The following is a 20,723-nucleotide window of genomic DNA, read 5'->3' as shown; positions in this document are numbered from 1 at the left end:
AAGGAGTAAGCAGAGTCCGTGAAAGCTTTGTCGGAGAAGACGAGCCATGTTTTTACAAACTTTGAACCCAGAACCGGTTAGATGCAGCCGAAACATCAAATACACTTTATTAATTGCACCTTCCACGTCACCTCTATCTCCATCCAGCCCAAACTCAAACCGTATTTCAGCAAATACTCCTATCGTGCAATTCCGATGTGTAGATGGAATGGAAAGTGGCAGCGGGCACTGATCCGGATACAGACACACTGAGGTGGCAAAGAACAAAGACACAAAGCGCTGGCACTTTCATCTTTCAGTTTATTGTGGACAAAAAAAAAAAAAGTGTTTCACCCAAAAAGTCTTTGTTTCTTTCATACCATATAAAACTGTACCATAGATCTTTGGAAGCGCTTCAGTAGCTTCTCTCATCCAAATGTGATAAAAGCTTTTAAAATACATTTAAATGAAGTTTGGTCGAATACAGAATATTACAGAAAGCTACACAATCATAAAGAACAGTTACTTATTAAAGCTTTAATACATCCATAATGTAAATATTTCTGTTTGTGCTTTGGTTAAAACCACTGTTGTTTTATCCATCCCATGCAAACTGCCTTTACTAATTTTCATATCTTACAACGCGAGTGATTTGGCTGCTGGCGAGTTCTTGCAAACAAATGTGCTAAATGACAACCGCACACCTCTCTTGTATAGCAGAAGGGTGTGAGCTCTCAGACTTAATATCAGGCTTATGTATACGTGTGCTTATAAAAACGGGCGTGTGTGCCGTTTCTGAGCATTTTCACGGCCCCGAAGTGTTAGCATTGTGGCAACATGCACTGCATCTTCAGGGATGACGAGAGAGAACAAAGTAATTTAAAAGTTCATATTGGGGAAAAACACTAAATCATCATGAAACACGTTGCGCCGTTGTACCGATCCCAATCAGGTGTGCTCTACAATGTTTGCCAGAGGAGAGTAGTTGCCCGCTTTGGCCTGTTGACTGTAGACGACCACCGGGACGTCCTCCTTCTTACTCATCTGACACAAGAGGACGATACCCAACACCACCGACAACACCTGGAGGGACACGGGAACAGAGAGGCTGCGTTGATTCCTGCCATGCGCTTAGCGGTGCATTGTTTTGAGAGTGTCGATGGGTCACAAGTAAGAAGGGACATGTGCAAATTGTGGTCACAAATGATCAAATTAACAATATTATTGGTAACACCTGCACTTTTCATTCTTAGCTGGCGGGGTTATGTGATTTTTGTTTTTGCAAAAATGTTATTTTACCCCAGATCTATATTTTGTTATTTTTGTTTATATCCTTTTTCATATGAAACATTCATAAATAACACTTGTGCCAATGTACTACTGAGGGAGTTATAACAATGATTTTTGATTGAGATATTCCAAGATGTTAAGATGATTTATGGAAAATTGTTGGGTCCCGAGTCCCTTATGAAAAAAACTAAAAGCTACTCAATAGACGTTGAGTTGAGATTATTCGTGTGTTGCGCTCTCTGAGATCAATATTGAACTTTGAACCTCCACTTTAGGCCCAAGAAAAGTTATTGAAGTCCACCTCAAATCCGATTTTGTCAAAAGGCGTTATTTATGGTTAACGAAGGCTTTAAAGCTTTGGACAAAAGAGCAAAACGGCGGCTTTGAATTACGGAATAAATGTCATGAAAACCATTACACACCTTGCAGAGAGAGCTGCTGGGTAAACAAAGAACTAGGCATAGTGAAGCTAGAGAAGATACATATGGAGGCAAGTAGACGGGCACAATTATGACAGACCCATATAGACGAAGAATACATACCCACAATAATATGACTCCCAGGAGTATGCCCATTGTAGTGTCTAAGAACACCATCACATGAGCAACCATGTACGGAAGGCATGGCTGAAACAGACGAGCACAACAAACAAATGTGACTTTACAAGAGAGCCTCGCTTCATTTAAAAAAGGGATCAGAAGGCCCAGAAATCCCAGAAACCGGATATAAAAAGAGGTAATGGGATGATTGAAATCCTTATCTATTGCATAGTTGTTATAATATGTTATAATATGAATAGCCTGTGCTAACGTCAGTCATTCCCACCTGAATGGTGTGTGATTGGTAGCTATACAATGTTTTTTTTAATTTTGTTTTGTTTGTTATAGGTATATCATTTTAAAAAGTCGCAAATGCATAAAATGATACAGTCCGTCTGCGGGTATGAACACGCGGTTTGGGTGGTGGTGGTGGAGCTGGCTGTGATGCAAGGGCCGACTGATCACACCGTAGAGTATATTCACTTATTGTATAAAAAAGGATCTTAAGAAAAGCTTCTTGTTGCATTGCACTCGTAATGCAGATTTCCCAGTGGCAATTCTACAGTAAGACCAACCTGTGAGTGAAGAAAGGAACAATTTGATTGTTTTCGTTACCTCTTTATAAATCAGGACGTGCCGCTCATCGACCTTGAGCTCAAAGATGCTGCTGTTTGCGGGAGCTGCCACCTAGAAGTGGGAGACGTGAATCAAGGATCACCAGCTATTACACTTCACCCGGAGGCCAGGCAAGTTTACCCGCGTGTCACGCATTTCAGCGACAATGCGATTCACAGCACGACGAGACAAAGTGCGTAAGACGCGAACAACAAAAAGGGCATACAATACATCAATGGGTCCCGATACATAAGGGTTTGGTGTACAAATGAAGTCTTTCACTCTCACACATGGATTAGTGGACTTGTTCGTGCACAGGCATGATTCTGGGATGTTGTAGCCCCAATCCAGGTAGCCCTGATCCAGGCCGCAGCACTGCAGCTGTTAAGACGGAAGCACAGAGCATTACTTCAATGTATGAAATTGAAAGTAAAGTAACTTACACATGCGCACAAGGTTACTTACTTCAGTCTGTAAAAACCTTAAGGCGTCAATGTTACTCTGACTGGCATTACTCAGCGGCAGCATTTCGAGATAATGCACCTTTAGATTCTCATCCTCCTGCATAACAAACGGAAATATAAAAGAAAAAAAGAATATTGAAAAAGTTAAATATGTTTTGCCCTTTTGAGCTCTATAAACACTATATACCAACTATAGGTCTAAAAGACTGGTCGAAAAAAATGACAAAACATGTCAGAGTCAACTTTGTAGTACCTGTGATCGCCGAGCCAGGCCGCCAATGCCAACTGCAATCAAAACCAGACTGCCAAGGATCATTCCAACTACAAACTAGGACACACACATGAACAGACCTGAGCGATCAAGGAGACATCAAGGAGATTCATACTTGTATATTATTACCATATCTATCGACGTTGTAAAGTATACCATACCACTATGAGCGCCCACTTCTTCTTTTTCGAAGCACCATACACACCGAGGAAGACCAGGATCAAAGTAATGATGCAAATACCATATAGGGAATAAATGCTGGGTATCATTATCTCTATCTGTGGAGAGATAAGCACTGTGAGCAAGAGGAAAACACAGAGTCCAACAAGTTTTGGGCCTTCGGCTCCTGAGGTCAATCTTGCTAGTTTCAACACAGACTGCAACTAAATCAGGATATTGTAAATGTCAAGTTGCATAAACATCCACACACAGCAGGATTATTTCAGCACCATTTTGCTCGAGTTTGGAGATCAGTATTTACATGAAGTTCAAACACTATTTACTTGGGAGAACTCACAAGTAGAGCACAATCTCCACTTTCATTTATCTGTATACAATTAATATTCGATAAGGACATTTTTAGATTTGGATGTGTTTCAAAAAGGGAGCCAGAAGTTCCAATGTATTTCTGTACAGTTGAAAGTACTTGCCCATGCCTGCAACTGCATAAGAAATACATCGAATAAAATACAAAAACACTGATTTAAAAGTGCAGTACAAAGACGCTGTTTGCAAAAAGGTCGACGTATGGTTAAATGCGATGTAGGGAATGCGTTCTAGAAGGCTGATGAGTTGTATGAGAACTGCGATGAATATGGGTTACCTCGTCATGATTGTGCAGGTGTCCATGGCTAAACAGGGTGGCTGCCAGCATCAGGCCACTCAGTATCTGCAACAGCAGGAACACACTCTGTGGTACTTTATTCTTTCAGCATAAAGTTAGCAGAAATGCCAAAGGTCCCTCAATGCAAGCTCATTACTGTGTTTTTGATGGACACGAAACATACTGCAGAGGACAGGTGCTCTTCAACGTATGGTGCAGCCCAAACATGTACACAGTTAAGTTTCCAATGACCAAAGTGACGTCTTCACACAATTCAAAAGCATTAAAGCAGCATGTTGCTCACATGTGTACTTTCCCTTTTAGGTTTTTAATAATTCCATGGGCCCTCTCAGATGTTTTCATTTAGTTATGTAATCCAATATCTTTAGGATTTGAGGTAGAACTAGAACAAAACAAAAAGACCAAAAATGACCAAACAATGAATCAATATTACAAAAATGTTGCACATGTTTGCAGTGAAATGTTTAAAAAAAGAATAATGTAAACTAGCACATTTTGATTTGTCCATAAATCAACTTTCCAATAGACTTTAGCCGCAGTGCTCATGCAACATTCAACATTTAAGGCGGACTAAGACATTACTGGAACAAATTACCCGGAAAAACACTTTCAACCCGCAGACACCGAGAATCCGATCCGACAGCTGCTTTATTTACACTTTTCACCTTCCCAAAACACTTTCCCATGCATGCTTTGATTCGACTGTTTCCGTATTCGTTCTGTAATGTGCGGCTGGCAAAAGTGGAATAATAAGAACAAAAACGCACACTTACCGCGATCAAAGTTATTGCGCCATAATAACAGCGCTTCAAGCAGACGTTCGCTCTCCCCATGTTGATGCGCTTTGGTCCTTCCGAAGTGTGACGGTCTAAAAGTTATTCCGAGTCCAAACAAACATGTGCATCCAGAGGGGTCCAACGCGGATTGTATTATTGGAAGTTCTCTGCATGTTGCGCAATGTGTCCTGTTTTTTGTTCCATTGGCTTTTTGGAGGAGGAGCCCCCCCCCCTATGGTTTGCTAATAAAAGGCCCTCCCCGTGTGGAGGAGCTATGCGTATGCGTGCGTGCGTGCGTGCGTGAGTGGAGAGGTTCATTTATAATTCACTTAGTTGTTCCCCCGTACATTTCTCTGTTGACTGCGCTGACTTGATTGTGTGTGTGTGTGTGTGTGTGTCCGGATGGGGGTCGAGAGAGAGAGAGAGAGAGAGAGAGAGAGAGAGAGAGAGAGAGAGAGCGCGTAAACATGACTAATATACCCGAGAAAGACTACCAGTTAAAAACCAGAGAAAGGAAGTGATCAGATAATGAATAAAACGATGGCGAAAGAAAGCCTGCAGCTCAGCCCCTCCCCCCCGCCCATAAAGTACTTTTTTGCGGATGTCTCCGACACAAACAAAGAAACTATAGTAAAAGGCTGCATCACATGACTGCCCATCAGAGCCCCCCCCCCCCTGCCCCCCCCCCGCCCCTCCGATACACACACACACTGTCCACATCAGAGTTCCCTGAAGTTCCCCGAGAAGAATTTCCTTTGTTGAGGCAGAGTTGAGCTGGTCCTTATGGAGCGTGCAAACATCTGGAGATGGAGATGAACACATCGACTAATACAGACCCCCACATCCGCTCGCGCTCAGAGCTTCGAGGTTTCACTCAACTTCACCAGCACACAACAAAAAATAAAATAAAATCAATTGCTCACACAAATGAGTGCGTGTTGGCACAAAGTCACACATCTGCAAGCCTCTGAATGCAGAGAGAGAGACATTCTTTGCCTCTCTTGGGATGCTGGTGGGCGGAAGGACGCACAGGGACAAAACGTCTCTCATTTATTGGGGGGTTCGAATGTGTGACTGTGTTTACGCGCACGCCGATGAAGTCGTTTCTCAACTTCACTGCTGTGCCCATCTTTCCATGAGTGAATGATGGAGGCATAAATATATCGATCCTAGAACATGAACTTGTTTGGCGTACTGGATACGCCACCTCAGCATTATTACGCAACACAATAACCTCTACATTGATACGCCTCGTTACACAGAAGTATACGTCATACAGAAAAAGAGCAGCACGCGTTTGTGAAACAAGCCTCTGCTTGAAACTCTCCTCAGCAGATGTCATTCCTCCCCCACTCCCGGGGTGACTCTTGGTCCAAAGCACCACCAGTATTAGCAATATGCCTCGGTATACAATCATTGTGCAGTTTGGTCACCGGGTCCAGGGTTTGCAGGAAATTGTGTAATTGGACTGGAACTGGAACCGAAAGCTCGTTGTCAACAAAAGCATTCGCGAAAGTCGCCTTTTCGCAACTGTCTCTGGCTGCGTTTTTTTTCTTTTCTTTTTTCCTTGTTGCGGATGACCTATTGCATTCCTCGGTCCTCCCCACAGCTGGGCAAAAAGTGTGTGTTTGCCTTGGAGAACGTTATGTGCTCAAAATCAGCATACTTGCGCATATAGTCTGTGATCACCGCAGTCTAACTTAACGTTAAGACAGTATAAGATGTTCGTGTAAAAGACCAACCTCAGATACATAAACTGTTTTTTTTTTCAAACCAACGGCCAGCTAATGTAAATCAGGGTTTTTCTGTATACAATTTGTAGGAATCATAATACAGATTCTGGAGTGAAGTGTTTGTTCTGTTACCTGCGGCATCAATTTACGTTCTGGTTTATACGGCAAACTAAGATGATCAGATATCAATACAGCATGGATCCTTTCAAGGAATTGCTTATTCTCAAGCTATTTACAAAAACAACTGAATCTAAAACAACATATTACGATGTATGCGACCAAACAATGAAATATATAAAATATCCAGCGTACAACCCAGTGCCACAACCACCCACTGGGAGAATACAGTCTCTCCTCTCTTTCATCTTCATGGCACACTCAGAGTTAATGTAAAAATGTTGATGTTACAGTGATATAAGAGCATTAACGGATAAAGAATGGGATTTTTCTCATATGTTATATGGTGATAGCCCACATTCATATATTTATATATTTACAGTTATTATTATTATTATTTACATTATCACTATAATTTCGTTACTAATACAAATAGCTAGATTTGATTATTTTAGACTAAATTAGGCTATTCTTCTTCTCATCACAATCATTGCTCCAAAAATATATATTTATAAATAAATATAACGTTATTTCCACTTGCACGCACAAGCCCATTAAAATCGCGCCGGTCCCTTTAAGAAAGGTCACATGAAAGTCACGTGACGCGGAAGTAAACCGAATCCTTTCAGCGTTGTTGTGTTTACATCAACAGCTCCCCGTCCACACACCGCGTGGAGGTCCGTGGAGTAAACAAACAGTGAAGTCCTTGCTTTTCCTTCTCAGTGAACGGGCATTCCCGCTCCGAATAGAGGCATGTGTTTCGGTTCCTTTGTTATAGCGCGTACTGCTCTCTGTCAGCCAAGTGGGGGTAGGATTCTCGCGTCAGATACGCATCTTACTGTAAATATACGCCTTATTTGGCACCAATAACCTGGCGCATGAGCAGAAGTAAAGCACCTGTCGTCTTTCTAAACCTCCTGACATTATTTTTTAAGGTGTGCCCCGTCTCCAGCTGCTCTTTGAACCGTATTTCCAGTGCGGTCTAATGTATTTATCGCATGAGCTAATGCTATATATCTTCTTGCCTGTCTGATTTCATCTATATGTTTACATATTACGTTTAAATCGAGTCAATATATCTTCTTAGATTTAAGTAAAATGCATGAAATGCATGAATTGTGCCAAATAAATACACATGCGTTGTTTTTGTCTCCAGTGACATCTGACACATTTTGTTAAAATTGTGTTCTCTCATTGCAGAAACGGGAGTTAGTGAAACATCTGCAGTGTTTGGATGAATTGACCATGAAGCAGGACAGTGATGCTGTGAACATCCCTGTGTGCTTCATATCAAACCATGAAGGTTTCCTCGGAAGCATCAAAAACTTTATTAAAGACTTTGTGGTGACTGAGATAGACGTCACCGGGCGACGCGTTAACACGGCAGCACCCGACTGCGCCTCCCCGGATAGAAGCGAGGAAACCAGCGCAGAATGTAAGTGGAGAAATCATTCCTCGGTCTCACAGGACACCAACGTGGCCGCTGATTGCGGGCTGGACGTCACCATACCGAGTCCGGGCAGTTTCGATCTGAGTGTCATTTTAGGCCAGTCGGTCAGCGAGGAGCTGGAGCAGTTTGTGTTGACTCTGAAAGAAAAGCCGACCAAGCAGGAGCTGTCTCTCGGCTCCTTCGCCGACAAACACCACAGAGCTAACGTGCACCGGGCCGTCAGACACCGCTTCCCCTTCCTCATGACTGTCACTATTCAGCCTGAGATTCGGGTGAGGGAGGACCCAGACTACAGAGAGCTCTCCCATTTGGTCACAGAGGACGAGGCAGAGGACTTCTTCCGGTTCATCGACGCCAAAGTGCGAGGCTCGTCCTACACGTTTGGACCCGATGACGACAAGGAGCACCGCACGGCCGTCCACCACTTCCTCAGCCGACGGTTCGGCAAACTGGTGGAGACCAAGAGCTTCACCGACCAGGGGACGACGGCGATCTCAGTCCGGCTGAGGGAGCAGGGGAGGCCGAAGAAGAGAACCGCAGAGGAACGTAAAGAAGAAGACGTTTACACTGGTAAGGGGTAGAAGTTACTGGCCAAGTTTTGGCCAAGCAACAGTTCTGAACTCAAAGATATTTAAAATACTTACCTACAAATATTCACATTTAGGAAGCTGGCATTCAGACTTGGACGATGACAATCGCACCACAAAACATGTGCTGTGTTCTATCACCCTTATAGTTTAGACTCTAAACGCATGTCAGTTGTCATTTTCTTGATGTTTGTAAGATAGGATGATGCCTGTTTTGACCACACACGGGGAAATAACATGTTTGCAGCAGTAGTCAGAAGCAGGTAAAATAAATGGTGAATAAAAATGATCCGGGAAGAAATGAGAACTATAAACACTCAGCAGTGTGTGTGTGTGTGTGTGTGTGTGTGTGTGTGTTTCCTCTCTTTCAGCCTTCACTTTGCGTAAGGAGAACCTGGAGACTCTGGAGGCCATCAGCTACATGGCAGCTGCTCTTGGGGTGCTGCCATCAGATTTCACTTACGCTGGGATCAAGGATAAGAGAGCCATCACCTACCAGTCCATGGTGGTCAAGAAGGTCTCAACTCAAAGGTGCTTTGTCACGACTATTGGTTTGGGACTCATTCTTCCCTTTGTACTCTGATGACTCCAAATGAATGCAGAAGAATCTACAACTTATTCTATGGATTACCAGGTTGAAAGAGAAGACGGCAGAGTTCGAGAAGAGAGGGATGCGTCTGTCGCAGGTCCGCTCCGTCGGGGAGCCTCTCCGGCTAGGGCGACTGCAGGGGAATCACTTTGACCTGGTGGTCCGCGACCTGAGACCACAAGGGGCCGCCGACGGCCACTCCTTCGCCGGCGCGGACTCACACGCTCGCCTGGCTGCCCTGGTAAACGAAGCGCTGGAGAATGTCAAGGTATATTCAAGTTCATCCCCAATTCATTACCGATTATTGTGGAGAGCGCGATGTCAGAACAATGTATCCTTAAAACGGTAGATAGTCACAGGCTCGCCGTTACATTTTAATCGCAAACTAAATTTCTTTTGATATTCCTATTAAAGGTGGTGATAGGTCTGGTGATATTGTATGTTTTTCTCATTTCATAAAAACACCACAATCGTTTTCCGTGGATATCTCATGTGTAACATAGAGCTCAACTATATTACCAGCACATCAATCAGTGTTGTACTGGCTGATGTTTTACCCCATTATGATGAAAATGGTCATTAAAGTTTGTTTTGCGCCAATCACATACCCTGCTTCTATATCCTTACTAAATCACCACATTAATATTCATCCCCAGCTTAAAATAGTACCCAATAAATGCACCATTTCTTCCCATTTCAATTATATTTGGTGAAAAAACTACAGTTTAAAGAGACAGGCATGCAATTTATAGATAATGAGTGAAATACCAGCCGTATGCTTAAATGATGCTGGTTGTTTCCATACGACTCCTGCTGTTTTTTCATTTTATTTAATTGTTTAAATAAGCCACTATACAAGTTGTGCTGCTCTTTGCAGGCCAGAGGTTTTGTCAACTACTACGGACCACAGAGGTTTGGCAGCGTGAAGAGCGTTCAGTCCGACCGCGTAGGCCTGGCTTTACTCAAAGAGGACATGGTAGGTGTACAGACATTGTCTGCGTTATGCCACGAAATGACACCCTGAAACATTGCCAGGAAGACGTTTCAAATGTATTCCCCATCGGACTGCACAGTACAGATTTGTTAGTGTATGTTGTGATACGTGTGTGTGTGTGTGTGTGTGTGTGTGTGTTAGGTGAGTGCTGTGCGTCTCTTCTTCACTCCAGATGACGGCAATGATCCTCAAAACTACGCTAAGAGACACTTCCTCCAAACAGGTGACTGGTAGCACAACACGGATTCCTTTGGTTTCATGTTACCTGGAAATAACCAAGTTGATTAGCATGTTTCAAATAATAACTATGCAGATCCTCTTAGTTATTCAACTAAATTAGTTTTTTTAATATCTTTTCTATTTGTAGTGAATTAATCCTGTTTCTGACAGGTACCATAAATCCTGTTTTGGTTTACAAAGACATTGTAGATTAGCTTAATGTGAGTCCTTTTTTTTAGCAGAATTGAACATGCTTCCTCCTCCTCCTCCTCCTCCTCCTCCTCCTCTTCTTCTTCTCTCTCGCTTCTCCACAACCAGACAACGCCAAGGAGTCTTTGGCGCTGATGCCGTTGTCGAAAGCCAGAGAGCGACTGATGCTTCGGGCCCTGAACCGCTACGGTACGGGTCCGGATGGTTGTACCCAAGCCTGGCTCAGCTTGCCCCACAGCATGAGAGTCTTCTACCCGCACGCCTACTGTAGCAGGTCAGCTGCCAGCAAAAAACAAACAAACACTATTCCTGTTTTTAGTTGAAAGCCATATTGTAGATTTGTGATTATTGATGCAGAAATTGGCAGATTAATTTAAAAAGGGTAACCTGTGCATCTCGAGTATTGCCTTTACTTTGAGATTCAAAAATAGGTCTAACCCAGCGCCCTGTGCTTTTATCTCTGAATGCATTAATGGGTTCCGCCTTCTTTTTATACGTTTGTGGTTGTCAGAGTGTGGAACGAGGCAGTGGCCCACCGGCTGACGTCTCTGGGCCACAGCGCCAGACGAGGAGACCTGGTGTGGAGGCGGGAAGACACTGGAGAAAACAGCTCAGCTCAGGTGAGAGAGGGCGGTTCGTTTGTTGGGACGGTATTGAAAGATGACCTAATAACCGAGATGCAATGCCGACATACAGTGAGGAGAACAAGTATTTGATACGCTGCCAATTTTGCAGGTGTTCCCACATACAAAGCATGTAGGAGTCTGTAATATGAATTTCTGGATTTGTTTTAGATTCCGTCACTCACAGTTGAAGAGTTCCTATGATAAAAATGACAGACTCCTACGTGCTTTGAAAGTGGGAAGATCGGCAGTGTATCAAATACTTGTTCTCCCTGCTCTAGTTGTGTTAAACTGTTTTGAGTTGTACGATGAATCCAACATGCTCTGAGAATACCAATCTTTCCTCCTCTTGATTTTCCAGATCCACGTGGTGACGGATCAAGAGGAACACGAGGGAGTGTACACACTGGGACATGTATGTCGTTTAGTGAAATGCATGCCCTTTAAATGCAACTGTTAGTTTCTTAAAAAACTTTTCTCACCAGCGTTACCGCTGTGTTTGTCTGATCCCGTCAGGTGTTACTGCCGATGCTGGGAAACACTGTGAAGTATCCCGAAAACGCCATGGCGACTTGGTTCCAGGAGAGACTGGCCAGAGACGGACTGGACGAGTGTCGCTTCAGAGTCGGCGGCCTCAAACTTAATCTGCCCGGCTGCTACCGCCCCCTGCTGGCCTCGCCCAGCAATCTCAGCTACCAGCTGCAGAGAGCCGCCTGTGGGGAGGCAGGAGGAGGAGGAGGAGGAGGAGGAGAGGTGACGGGAAGCAGCAGTAGAAATAGTGACAGGCGGCAGAATGGCAGTGCAGCAGAAGGAAAGCGGGACTCGCTCACTCTCACCTTAAACTTTGACCTCGACTCCTCCTGCTATGCTACTATCTGCCTCAGAGAGATCATGAAGTGTGACCTCTAGAGGTCTGGGGACATTGCTCCTGTTTGTATGTCTCTGTGCGTCGCAGGAAAGAATGCTTTGTTTTGTTTTTAGTTTTGTAACGCATCGCTGTGTGATACATTATTAGTAGGCTCTCGATTTGTTGTTGGTGTATTGAGCATACAACTTTGTTTATGAATTGGAAAACTACATAAAGTGCAAGTGGTAAAGAAATGAACAAATCTAAATGTCAAACCGCGTAAACAGTGTTAATGTTTTGTGCCATGAATAAAACTTTTAGAAATAATGAAAAAAGCTGCACTTTTATTTAGAAATGTTCATGTTTTTCAACTCAACGATCTCCTCCACATTTGGATGTATATTATTCATGAAAATCGATCATTAAATAACATACATGTTCTCCAGGATAACACAATATATTCATGAGCAAAAGTAACCATAATTACAATCTTATATCCTCTTGCTATTTAGAGAAGGATCAGTCTCAGTGATAAACCTAGCCAATCATTGGAAAAAATAAAATATTGAATGCGGTTCCTTTGGCTTTTTTCCTGAAAGTGGTTCACTACAATTCACTATTATTCTCCTGCGATAATAATTTCCTTTATGCATTGCATTGTGGGACGACGGAGTGCATCCATCAGCACTCAATGACTCGGTTGAATTACATTAATTTGATTATTCTTCAGTGAATCCTGCAGCAGTGGTTCTACCTTATAAATACTATAATGTGATAGTATGAGTACTTTCAGTGTTATTAACTCAATAACTATACATAATCTCACTGCATACTAACAATTACATGTCACTTTTATTATAGAGTTGAGATGCTTTCCATTAGTCATTATCTTAGCTTTGGATAAAAGCGTCCGCTAAATGACATGTAATGTAGTCATGTTCTTTGGGTACTGTACTTACCACTAACCACCACCAGGGGGTAACATCATACAAGCACAGTGCTTGGATAATTAATAATTAAGCCCTTTTTTTTTTTTCTTTATATTTTTCAACAAAATAACCCTCATCCGTGATGTCGTGATACTTGCTTCCTGCGATGAGAGAAAACGGAACCTACACCGCGTGACTGAAAGGGTAATGATGTTAATGAGGACGTCACGCTGAAAAACTGGGACCAAATCCATCCTGGCAGTTTGTGTGATTCACTCTCACAAAACTTGGGAAAAAAACAAACAGGCTCTGCACCAGCAGGAGAGCCATTTCAGAACCAATATAAAATATAATGAAGCATAAAACTCTGGTGTAATTACGGTGCTGAGGGGCAACATCCAGTCTGTATTACCATGGAGCCACATCGGCCTCCTGTGACTCATTTATGCAATTTCGATGAGAATGTTCAAAGAAAGAAGCACACAAATCCTTGTGATTAACCTACATTGGCCATAACTTTCGGGCTACATTTTGTAAAACTGGTTAGAAGAAGCAGCGTGGAAAGTGTATATATGGATGTTTTAGATGGCGGTGGGTTCTGACATGCAGCCTGTCATCGACCCGTAGACCTGTTTGATAAAGTGTCCGCCTGTGAGCTAAACTGTCTGCCAGGGAGACACATTAGCAGTAATGACTTCGTTCACCGTTTGGGGAGTTTTATTTCAAAAAGACCCGCAATCCACCGGAGAGGAGAGGGGATAATTGAAATCCTCGCAGTAACACTCGATGACATAATATTAAGCATGTTTTTTTCCCCCATTGGAGTCAAACTTGATCTCGACAGATCTTCTTACGCTCATGAAGTCATCCTGATTTTAAAAACAGTTCTCGCGTATCAACATGTGTCAAACTCTCTTGATCAAATAGGAAATAATTTCATGTACACTGGAGTTGTTTTGTTTGCCAGAATGAATCAAACCAACAATCACCTGACTCACTCTCCTCTAGATGTCCCATCCACACAGGTTCCTGAAGGAACTACGGTTCCTAAGGTATCCAGTCAAACACTTTGGTTTATATTTCTGTTTTGCACAGAAGTCAGACAAAAGTAATACTCAAGTGAAATTATGGAATTTAAAAATCTTTGTCTGCTTTCATCGTTTCGTGTGAGGAGTTTCTTCTTTTTTTTGATGATAGTAGTCAAAAACTACAACATGACCCAAGTATCAAATGACTGTTTTAGATCTAATAAAACATTAGGCAGTAAACTCGCGGACAGCGTCCCTCTCTTTGAATAGCTTGAATCATTCTCCTGCATACAACTGCCTATGATCCATCACCGAATATATACTTTACTGGCACACTCTGCAATTACAATAAAATATATTGCACCGTGTTTTTGTTGCAAAGGCCCAATGCAGTTACAGTTTAAAAGCATAATAGAGAACAGGACTTTTTCTTGCCCTGCCATGTTTTTTCTCCACTCAAACAGAGATGGATAAGGGACGTTTCCCCTTCCTCGGGCTCGATCCCGTTCCAGCCGGCTGCAGACAAATGTTGACCCACTTCAGCGGCAAAGATGACAACTTTACTATCCGTCTCGCTTAGTTGAAAAGCAGAGCAAAGTCAAGGGTTATGAAAGACATTTACCATGGACGTACAGTGATGTATTTCTCCTCGCAAGGAGAGATGGAGATGGAGAAGGAGGAGGAGGAAGCCGGAGGTTATGAAAGACACAGAGCAGTAGGGCTCTCTCTGGCCAAGTTTCTTTTTTGCAGCCCTAAATGCCTTAAGTGTCTTTTACTGAATCAGCTTTTCAACACACACACACACACACACACACACACACACAGTGAGAAAGTTCCTCGTTCATAAGGCAAACAAACATGGCAGCCCTATTTGACCTGCCCGAGCTGTCTGTTCTCCAGCTAGTTCTTGAGCAGGTTGGCCTTGTTTTCACTGGAGCAGCCGTCGGTACGTGACCACGCGTGTGGGAATTCTGTGTTTGTGAGCTTGTCTGTGCCTGCAAAAGAGAAAGCAAAAGAAAAGTGTGTGTGTTTCTTTTGGGGCCCTGTCAACCCGCAGGAGGATTGTCCAGACGTGGCAGCCTGTGCAGACACGGCGGCTGCGCGCATGCAGGTCATAGGTGGCTGGATGGAAGCATCGGCATTGCTGCCGTTACCACGTCAAAATACTAAATACATTTGGACTATTCTCATCTGAAAAAAACAACACCCCCCCTGCTGTTTTGAACTTATCTTTCGCAGAATGTTTCTCCTTTTATGCCGCCGCATTAATGTGAATACCCTCTGTTTAGTTTAGTGTTTTCTTTAGAGCTCCCACAGTTCCATTGCTGGCATTTATTTAAAGGATTTATCTAAGCGAAGCTCTTGAGTTGTTTGTGAGGATTGAAGCCAACAAGGGTGCAACTGTAGGAAGGGAAAGATCAAAACCAGCTGTTTGCAGCGCACCAAATTGTAACTCATATCATCCCTTATTTTCATTGAAGATGTGATAAGGAGACAAAGTAAAGCTCATGCTCTTTTAAGCACGGGGGAGTGCTGTTCAGCAGTGAAACCACTGAGAGCTCCGTGCTGCCCAGCGGCTGCACCCTCACCTATTTAGAATACACTCGGTGTCCCACATGTGAGAGGCCCGCATGTGGAAAATACTCTGACCTGATAACTGCAGCAGAGCTATTGACAAGCGGAAAGAGGGGGAGAAAAAGAAGAAGAAAAAAAATCACACGACTGTGTCAAATGAGATTGATTAATGGATAAAAAGTAATGCTGCGTGTGCTTTGCCAGCATCACTGGGTCCTGCATATGTAGAGCAGCTGGAGCCATTGGACAAAAAAGACATTGTGGGAAAGTTGCAAGAAACATTCAGGTGACACAAAATCAAGTACATTTGATGCTCAGTTAGTGAAGGAAACCATAACAGCACAATTGACATGTCAATGATAACTTACAGCAACTGTGTCACAATGGGTGTTGCTTTGAAAAATGTTGAACTTAGAAGCAAATGAGGAACATCCAAGGTGGATTCTACCAATAGCTGGAAAATAGCATGTCTGGCAATGAAGTAGCGATCCAAAACAGATTTTTTTTTTGTAATAAAACAAATGAAAAGCTATAAAACATCTGGCTGCAAAATGTATGTATCGGACCACTCACTTTGTCCAGCTGGTGAAAAACGTAATTTCCTGCCCTGTTTGTGACCCAAACGAACAACCCAACTGTTTAACATACTGAAGCAGAACACCAATCGGTGTAAACTACTTGCACATGAGCAATAAATGGGTTACTTGCAACAACTGGGAATATTTCTCACACTGTAAAAGTTAAGGGGGGAAAAAAACTGTTAAAGCTCGGCCCGGGTACAGTGAGCCCTCTGTGCCAGAGTGGAAGAATCTGTTGACTGGTTGCAAAGCACAGGGAGGTGAAGGAAGGCTCATTATTTTTAATGGCATCCCTCCACTGGTTCAGAGAGAGAGAGAGAGAGAGAGAGAGAGAGAGACAGTCAATATTCAGTTAAAAGGCGTAAAAGGCAACAGTTTTAAAAAGCTTAACAGAGGGAAAGAGCGAGCCTGGATGTCATTTAATACAATGTATGTTGTTTGTTTACTCTGTACACAAACAGTAATGTGAAGACGACAAGTGGCCGCCTCAAGGTGACAGCAAGAGTCCGGGACGTTGCACCCCGTTGCACCCCGGTTCAAAGACGAATTTTCCCAAACTAACTTAACAGGTGTAACCTGTCAGCGGGCTAGTATGTGTTTGTGTCTTCTCGCTGACTTTGTATGCACACACACCACTTATTAAATCCTCCTCTGACTGAACCTGCATATTTTCTGATACTCGACTTCCAACACTGTGTTTTTGGACACGGTGGCTCTACCCAGTTTCCATTCGTTATGCTGAAGTCAGCTGACTGTGTCCCGGTTCCCGCCTCAGTGTTTAGCACGGCCATCAGTTGTGTGTCTAAAAATATTAAACAGACAAATGTTGCCAATGGGAGTTTTTAAACGCACACACACACACACAGACACACACAAAGGCCTCGAGAGCCCACATGGCTGGAGTCTGCTCTCCTGTATTCTTTCTTCCCAACATCAATCAGTGTCTCCGCGGTGTTGCCGGTTCGCAGGCGACTGCAGTCCTGTAATTACATTGTTGACTAAATCCCAGCTGTGTGTGTGTGCATTTGCAAAACATGTCCCTGTGTGCGTATGTGTTCATACAGAGATCGGAATGAAAATGGGAGGCAGGCCACTTTTGAGCAGCTGCACCGGTGCGTCAGTGGGATTCGATGCCCGAGGAAGAGAGAGAGAGAGAGAGAGAGAGAGAGAGAGAGAGAGAGAGAGAGAGAGGGAGCGCTGTCCTTCTGGTGATTGATGAACCAACTTCCTGTCCTGGTAGAGGTTATTTAGGAGCTCTGAGGGACCAACGTTATTTCCTCATGCTCTTAAATGTCCCGCTCCAATCTGCCCCCCTCTTCATCTTTTTTTTTTTTTTACTTTCTCTTCCCCCCCCCCCCCCTGTCTATACGAAGCCCCACAGCCCCGGTTCTCCTCGCGCTTGTTTTACAAAGGAATGACAGATAGTGTTTATATAGGCTGCATATGGCTGATACTTGCCATACAGCAAATTATCTACTCTGTATCTCACATCCAGGCATACTTGAACCTTTAGATAATATGTTCTGGAAAGTAAAAGCACAAATGATCTCAGATGTAAGCTAATGGACACATTGTAGCCCGCTAAAACTAGACATGGCTCGTACTTAATGCTGTTTTTCTTTTAGCTCCAGTTTATTTCTCTGTTCTCCTGCTCACACTTAGTTTTTTTCAGTCTCAGTAAAAGAAATAGCGGATAGAGACTTTGAAAAATATGCTTCTCCTCAAGACTTTGATACTCTGACTGTTTGCTGAGGAGATACTTGGTTAAATTCATGAGGGTTTTGCCTGCATATATTCTCTCCCTGAAGTGTAACTCAGCTTAACTCGGTCTGATCTCACTTACCTCATTAAACATTGCACGACCATCATCATAAGTTTCGTTTTTTTTCGCAATCCAAACTCCTTTTGCATTGTTTTTAAAAACAACGACATTTTAACATGGCTTACCAGGAGAATTACAAGTTTATTTACCCAATAAAACCCCTATGCATGCATATCTTTATATGACTGCTAAAGCATTTAATGGGTTTTTAGATTGATGTCAAACCTTCAAGGCAGCTGATTTACATCATTTCAAAAAAGGCAGAAATATAAAAACTAGCTTGAGATCAGAAATCTGTCACTTGAACTGCTTCACATTTGTTAGTGGTTTTAATCATGGTAACCGTTGGCAGCACTGACACATTTCATTTAAAATGCATCAACACATTACAAGACAAAAGAAAAATTCTCTGCCAGATTCAAATCACAACGTATTCAACTTTGTTCACTTATATTCATTGGACGTCTCCACAGTTTAGCAAATAGCTTCTGTCCAGCCGTCTGCTCACTTCAGAGAAACTGAGCTTGGCTGCTCTTTAAACCCAAATGACACTAACTGCTGGTGAACAGCGCAAAGAGACGAAGGGGTTGAGAAGAAAGAACAGTACCGCATGCAACAGTTACATGTCTAATTTAATTGGGTACAAGTAGATATTTTCCAAGAAAGGAGCCATAGTTTTGGGTCAATTGGGGAACAAAACAGATGCAAAACTGTTGTTTTGCTGAGGTAAATCGTACATCATAAATGAACATGAAAACACACTTGAGTAGAAACAACTGGATCAGTAGATGGGATGATGTGCATTTATTTCTGGGATATAACAGCTCATGCCACACAGGTAGAAAGAGCTGCTGTAAACATTGTGTAGATGTTCAAATCTCTAGGCACATAATACGCAATCATGCCATGACTGATCCTAAACACGGTAGCCATTTTCCCTCTCTTATCAGCTCCTTGCTGTCATTTGTGTAAATAGACCGGCATGCCCTGATATTGTTCTTTGCCTGCACGTTTCACTGATCACCAATGGAAGAAGGTCCGTCGCAGGCTATTTACTCCAAATGCATTAATCTCCAACGTCAACATTACCAACGTGTGAAAATAAGTCTCACAGGAGAGCGAAAAGGACAAAGCGTTTGGGCCTCTTTTGACTTGATGTTTGAGTTAGAGCGGTGACACTGAAACGGAGTTCTAATTGAGGTAAAACTTTCTCACGCCTGGGAAACGCTCACGATAGCCGGTAACAGAAATCATCTCTCGTACTGCTTGTAAGATAATAAACACAAAATGCAAGGATTAATCGTGCTCTGGATAAGCTCGGGGACTTTAGGGATTTTCCTCCCTGTTGTTGAGAGAGAGCACAAAAAGTGTTGATTTTTTAAACAAAGTGAATGGTGTTTTGTATATTTTTGAAGGAGCTTTAATGTATAATAAAAAAGAGTTAGCGTGAAGCAAAAAGGCAGATACACTGATTAAATATGCCTATTTTAAGAATGCATCATAATAGAATGGAGAAACATATGTTTCGAGTCTCGCGTTTTGGCCGTCCTCCCAGACGAAATTAACAGCCGGATGTTCTGCTCCCTCGCAACGGAGAAAGTTGTGCAAGTTAAAAAAAATAACGAAAAAAGTGAAAGCCACAGATTTTGGTGCATGCACTACTACGATAAAACGTTAAATGAGGTGGAAGATACAAATTGATGAGAAAAAAATGCAACACCCTCACGATGGAAATCGTTCCAATCAGACATCACACCCCTTCGGTACAGACTAGGGTTGCCAACCGCCCCGAATTGTCCGGGACATCCCGATTTATGGGTGATTTTGATATGTCCCGTCAGGGACCGCTCCAGTCCCGTATTTCAATCACAGCCAATATTTTTTTTTTTTTAGACGGCCAATAATGGGCTTCTTTAAACGCGCCAAAAACTCACGCGAACGTTGCTATGGGACACGGTTGTTGCTTGTTGGTGACAGTTTGTTTTGAACTGGCCACTGGGGGGTGAGCGTTATCGTTTGTCAAAATGAGCAGAGAACCTTCAAAGACAAAAAGACTTTGCAGCTATAAAAAAGAATGGGAAGCCAAAATGTCATGGGTTAAAGCGGTCGCCAATGACGAAAGGAAAGCGTTTTGCACAGTATGCCGCCGAGAACTATCCATTAGCCATGGCGCGCCCGCGCACACCTGGAAAAAGGTGTCCCTCTTTTGGGGTTGAGGAAGTTGGCAACCCTAGTACAGACACAAGTATTGGATGGATGGTCACTGCATTACAGCCATACATCATCTCACTTAAATATCTCTAAATTTCATCAACCAATTGGCATAAAGTTGTTACAGACACTGATTTCCTACTGGATGTCACATTGTTCAGAGCTGTAAAATGACTTGCTGAATGAACTATTTCTATACAGTATGGAGAGAGAGAATCTGAGTGAATTACTATCTGACATTAAATAATGGTAATCTACTCCATTGTACAGTTTTGTAGCGGAAAAAGCTGCTCATATTGTGTCAGTTGTAGACAAGTTTTAAGGAATGAGAGACTGTGAATATTTACATTTTTTTCATCAGAATCTGTCAAAGCAAAAGAAGAAAACATTCTTGTGTGGGAATGTGAGGAACATTCATGGCAGATTCTGACAT

General features: G+C 42.8%; 2 protein-coding genes across 5 annotated transcripts; one reads left to right on the top strand and one right to left on the bottom strand.

Moving 5' to 3' along the window:
- Positions 1–280: 280 nt before the first annotated feature.
- Positions 281–5,194, bottom strand: LOC120818028 (tetraspanin-8). Of its 2 annotated transcripts, XM_040174769.2 has the most exons (10): positions 4,776–5,166; positions 4,286–4,384; positions 3,982–4,047; positions 3,320–3,436; positions 3,141–3,215; positions 2,889–2,984; positions 2,712–2,804; positions 2,424–2,495; positions 1,812–1,895; positions 281–1,062 (listed from the first exon to the last, which is right to left on the bottom strand). In XM_040174769.2, the coding sequence occupies exons 3-10, from the start codon at positions 4,030–4,032 to the stop codon at positions 928–930; spliced, it is 723 nt and encodes a 240-aa protein (XP_040030703.1). In that variant the 5' UTR covers positions 4,033–4,047; positions 4,286–4,384; positions 4,776–5,166; the 3' UTR covers positions 281–927. The 2 variants fall into 2 exon arrangements, with proteins under 2 accessions (XP_040030703.1, XP_040030702.1); XM_040174768.2 differs by lacking the exon at positions 4,286–4,384 and having other exon boundaries at positions 4,776–5,194.
- A 2,006-nt stretch (positions 5,195–7,200) lies between these two features.
- Positions 7,201–12,482, top strand: pus7l (pseudouridine synthase 7 like). 3 transcript variants are annotated; one of them, XM_040175024.2, is made up of 10 exons: positions 7,201–7,379; positions 7,829–8,648; positions 9,037–9,196; positions 9,300–9,522; positions 10,132–10,230; positions 10,390–10,471; positions 10,786–10,951; positions 11,189–11,297; positions 11,662–11,715; positions 11,817–12,482. In XM_040175024.2, the coding sequence occupies exons 2-10, from the start codon at positions 7,874–7,876 to the stop codon at positions 12,207–12,209; spliced, it is 2,061 nt and encodes a 686-aa protein (XP_040030958.2). In that variant the 5' UTR covers positions 7,201–7,379; positions 7,829–7,873; the 3' UTR covers positions 12,210–12,482. The 3 variants fall into 3 exon arrangements, with proteins under 3 accessions (XP_040030958.2, XP_040030960.2, XP_040030961.2); XM_040175026.2 differs by having other exon boundaries at positions 7,211–7,563; XM_040175027.2 differs by having other exon boundaries at positions 7,238–7,305.
- Positions 12,483–20,723: the final 8,241 nt, after the last annotated feature.

The sequence above is a fragment of the Gasterosteus aculeatus genome, chromosome 4 (genome assembly GCF_964276395.1).
Source record: "Gasterosteus aculeatus chromosome 4, fGasAcu3.hap1.1, whole genome shotgun sequence".
Taxonomy (NCBI): domain Eukaryota; kingdom Metazoa; phylum Chordata; class Actinopteri; order Perciformes; family Gasterosteidae; genus Gasterosteus; species Gasterosteus aculeatus.
This window is presented reverse-complemented; position numbering and strand designations above follow the sequence as displayed.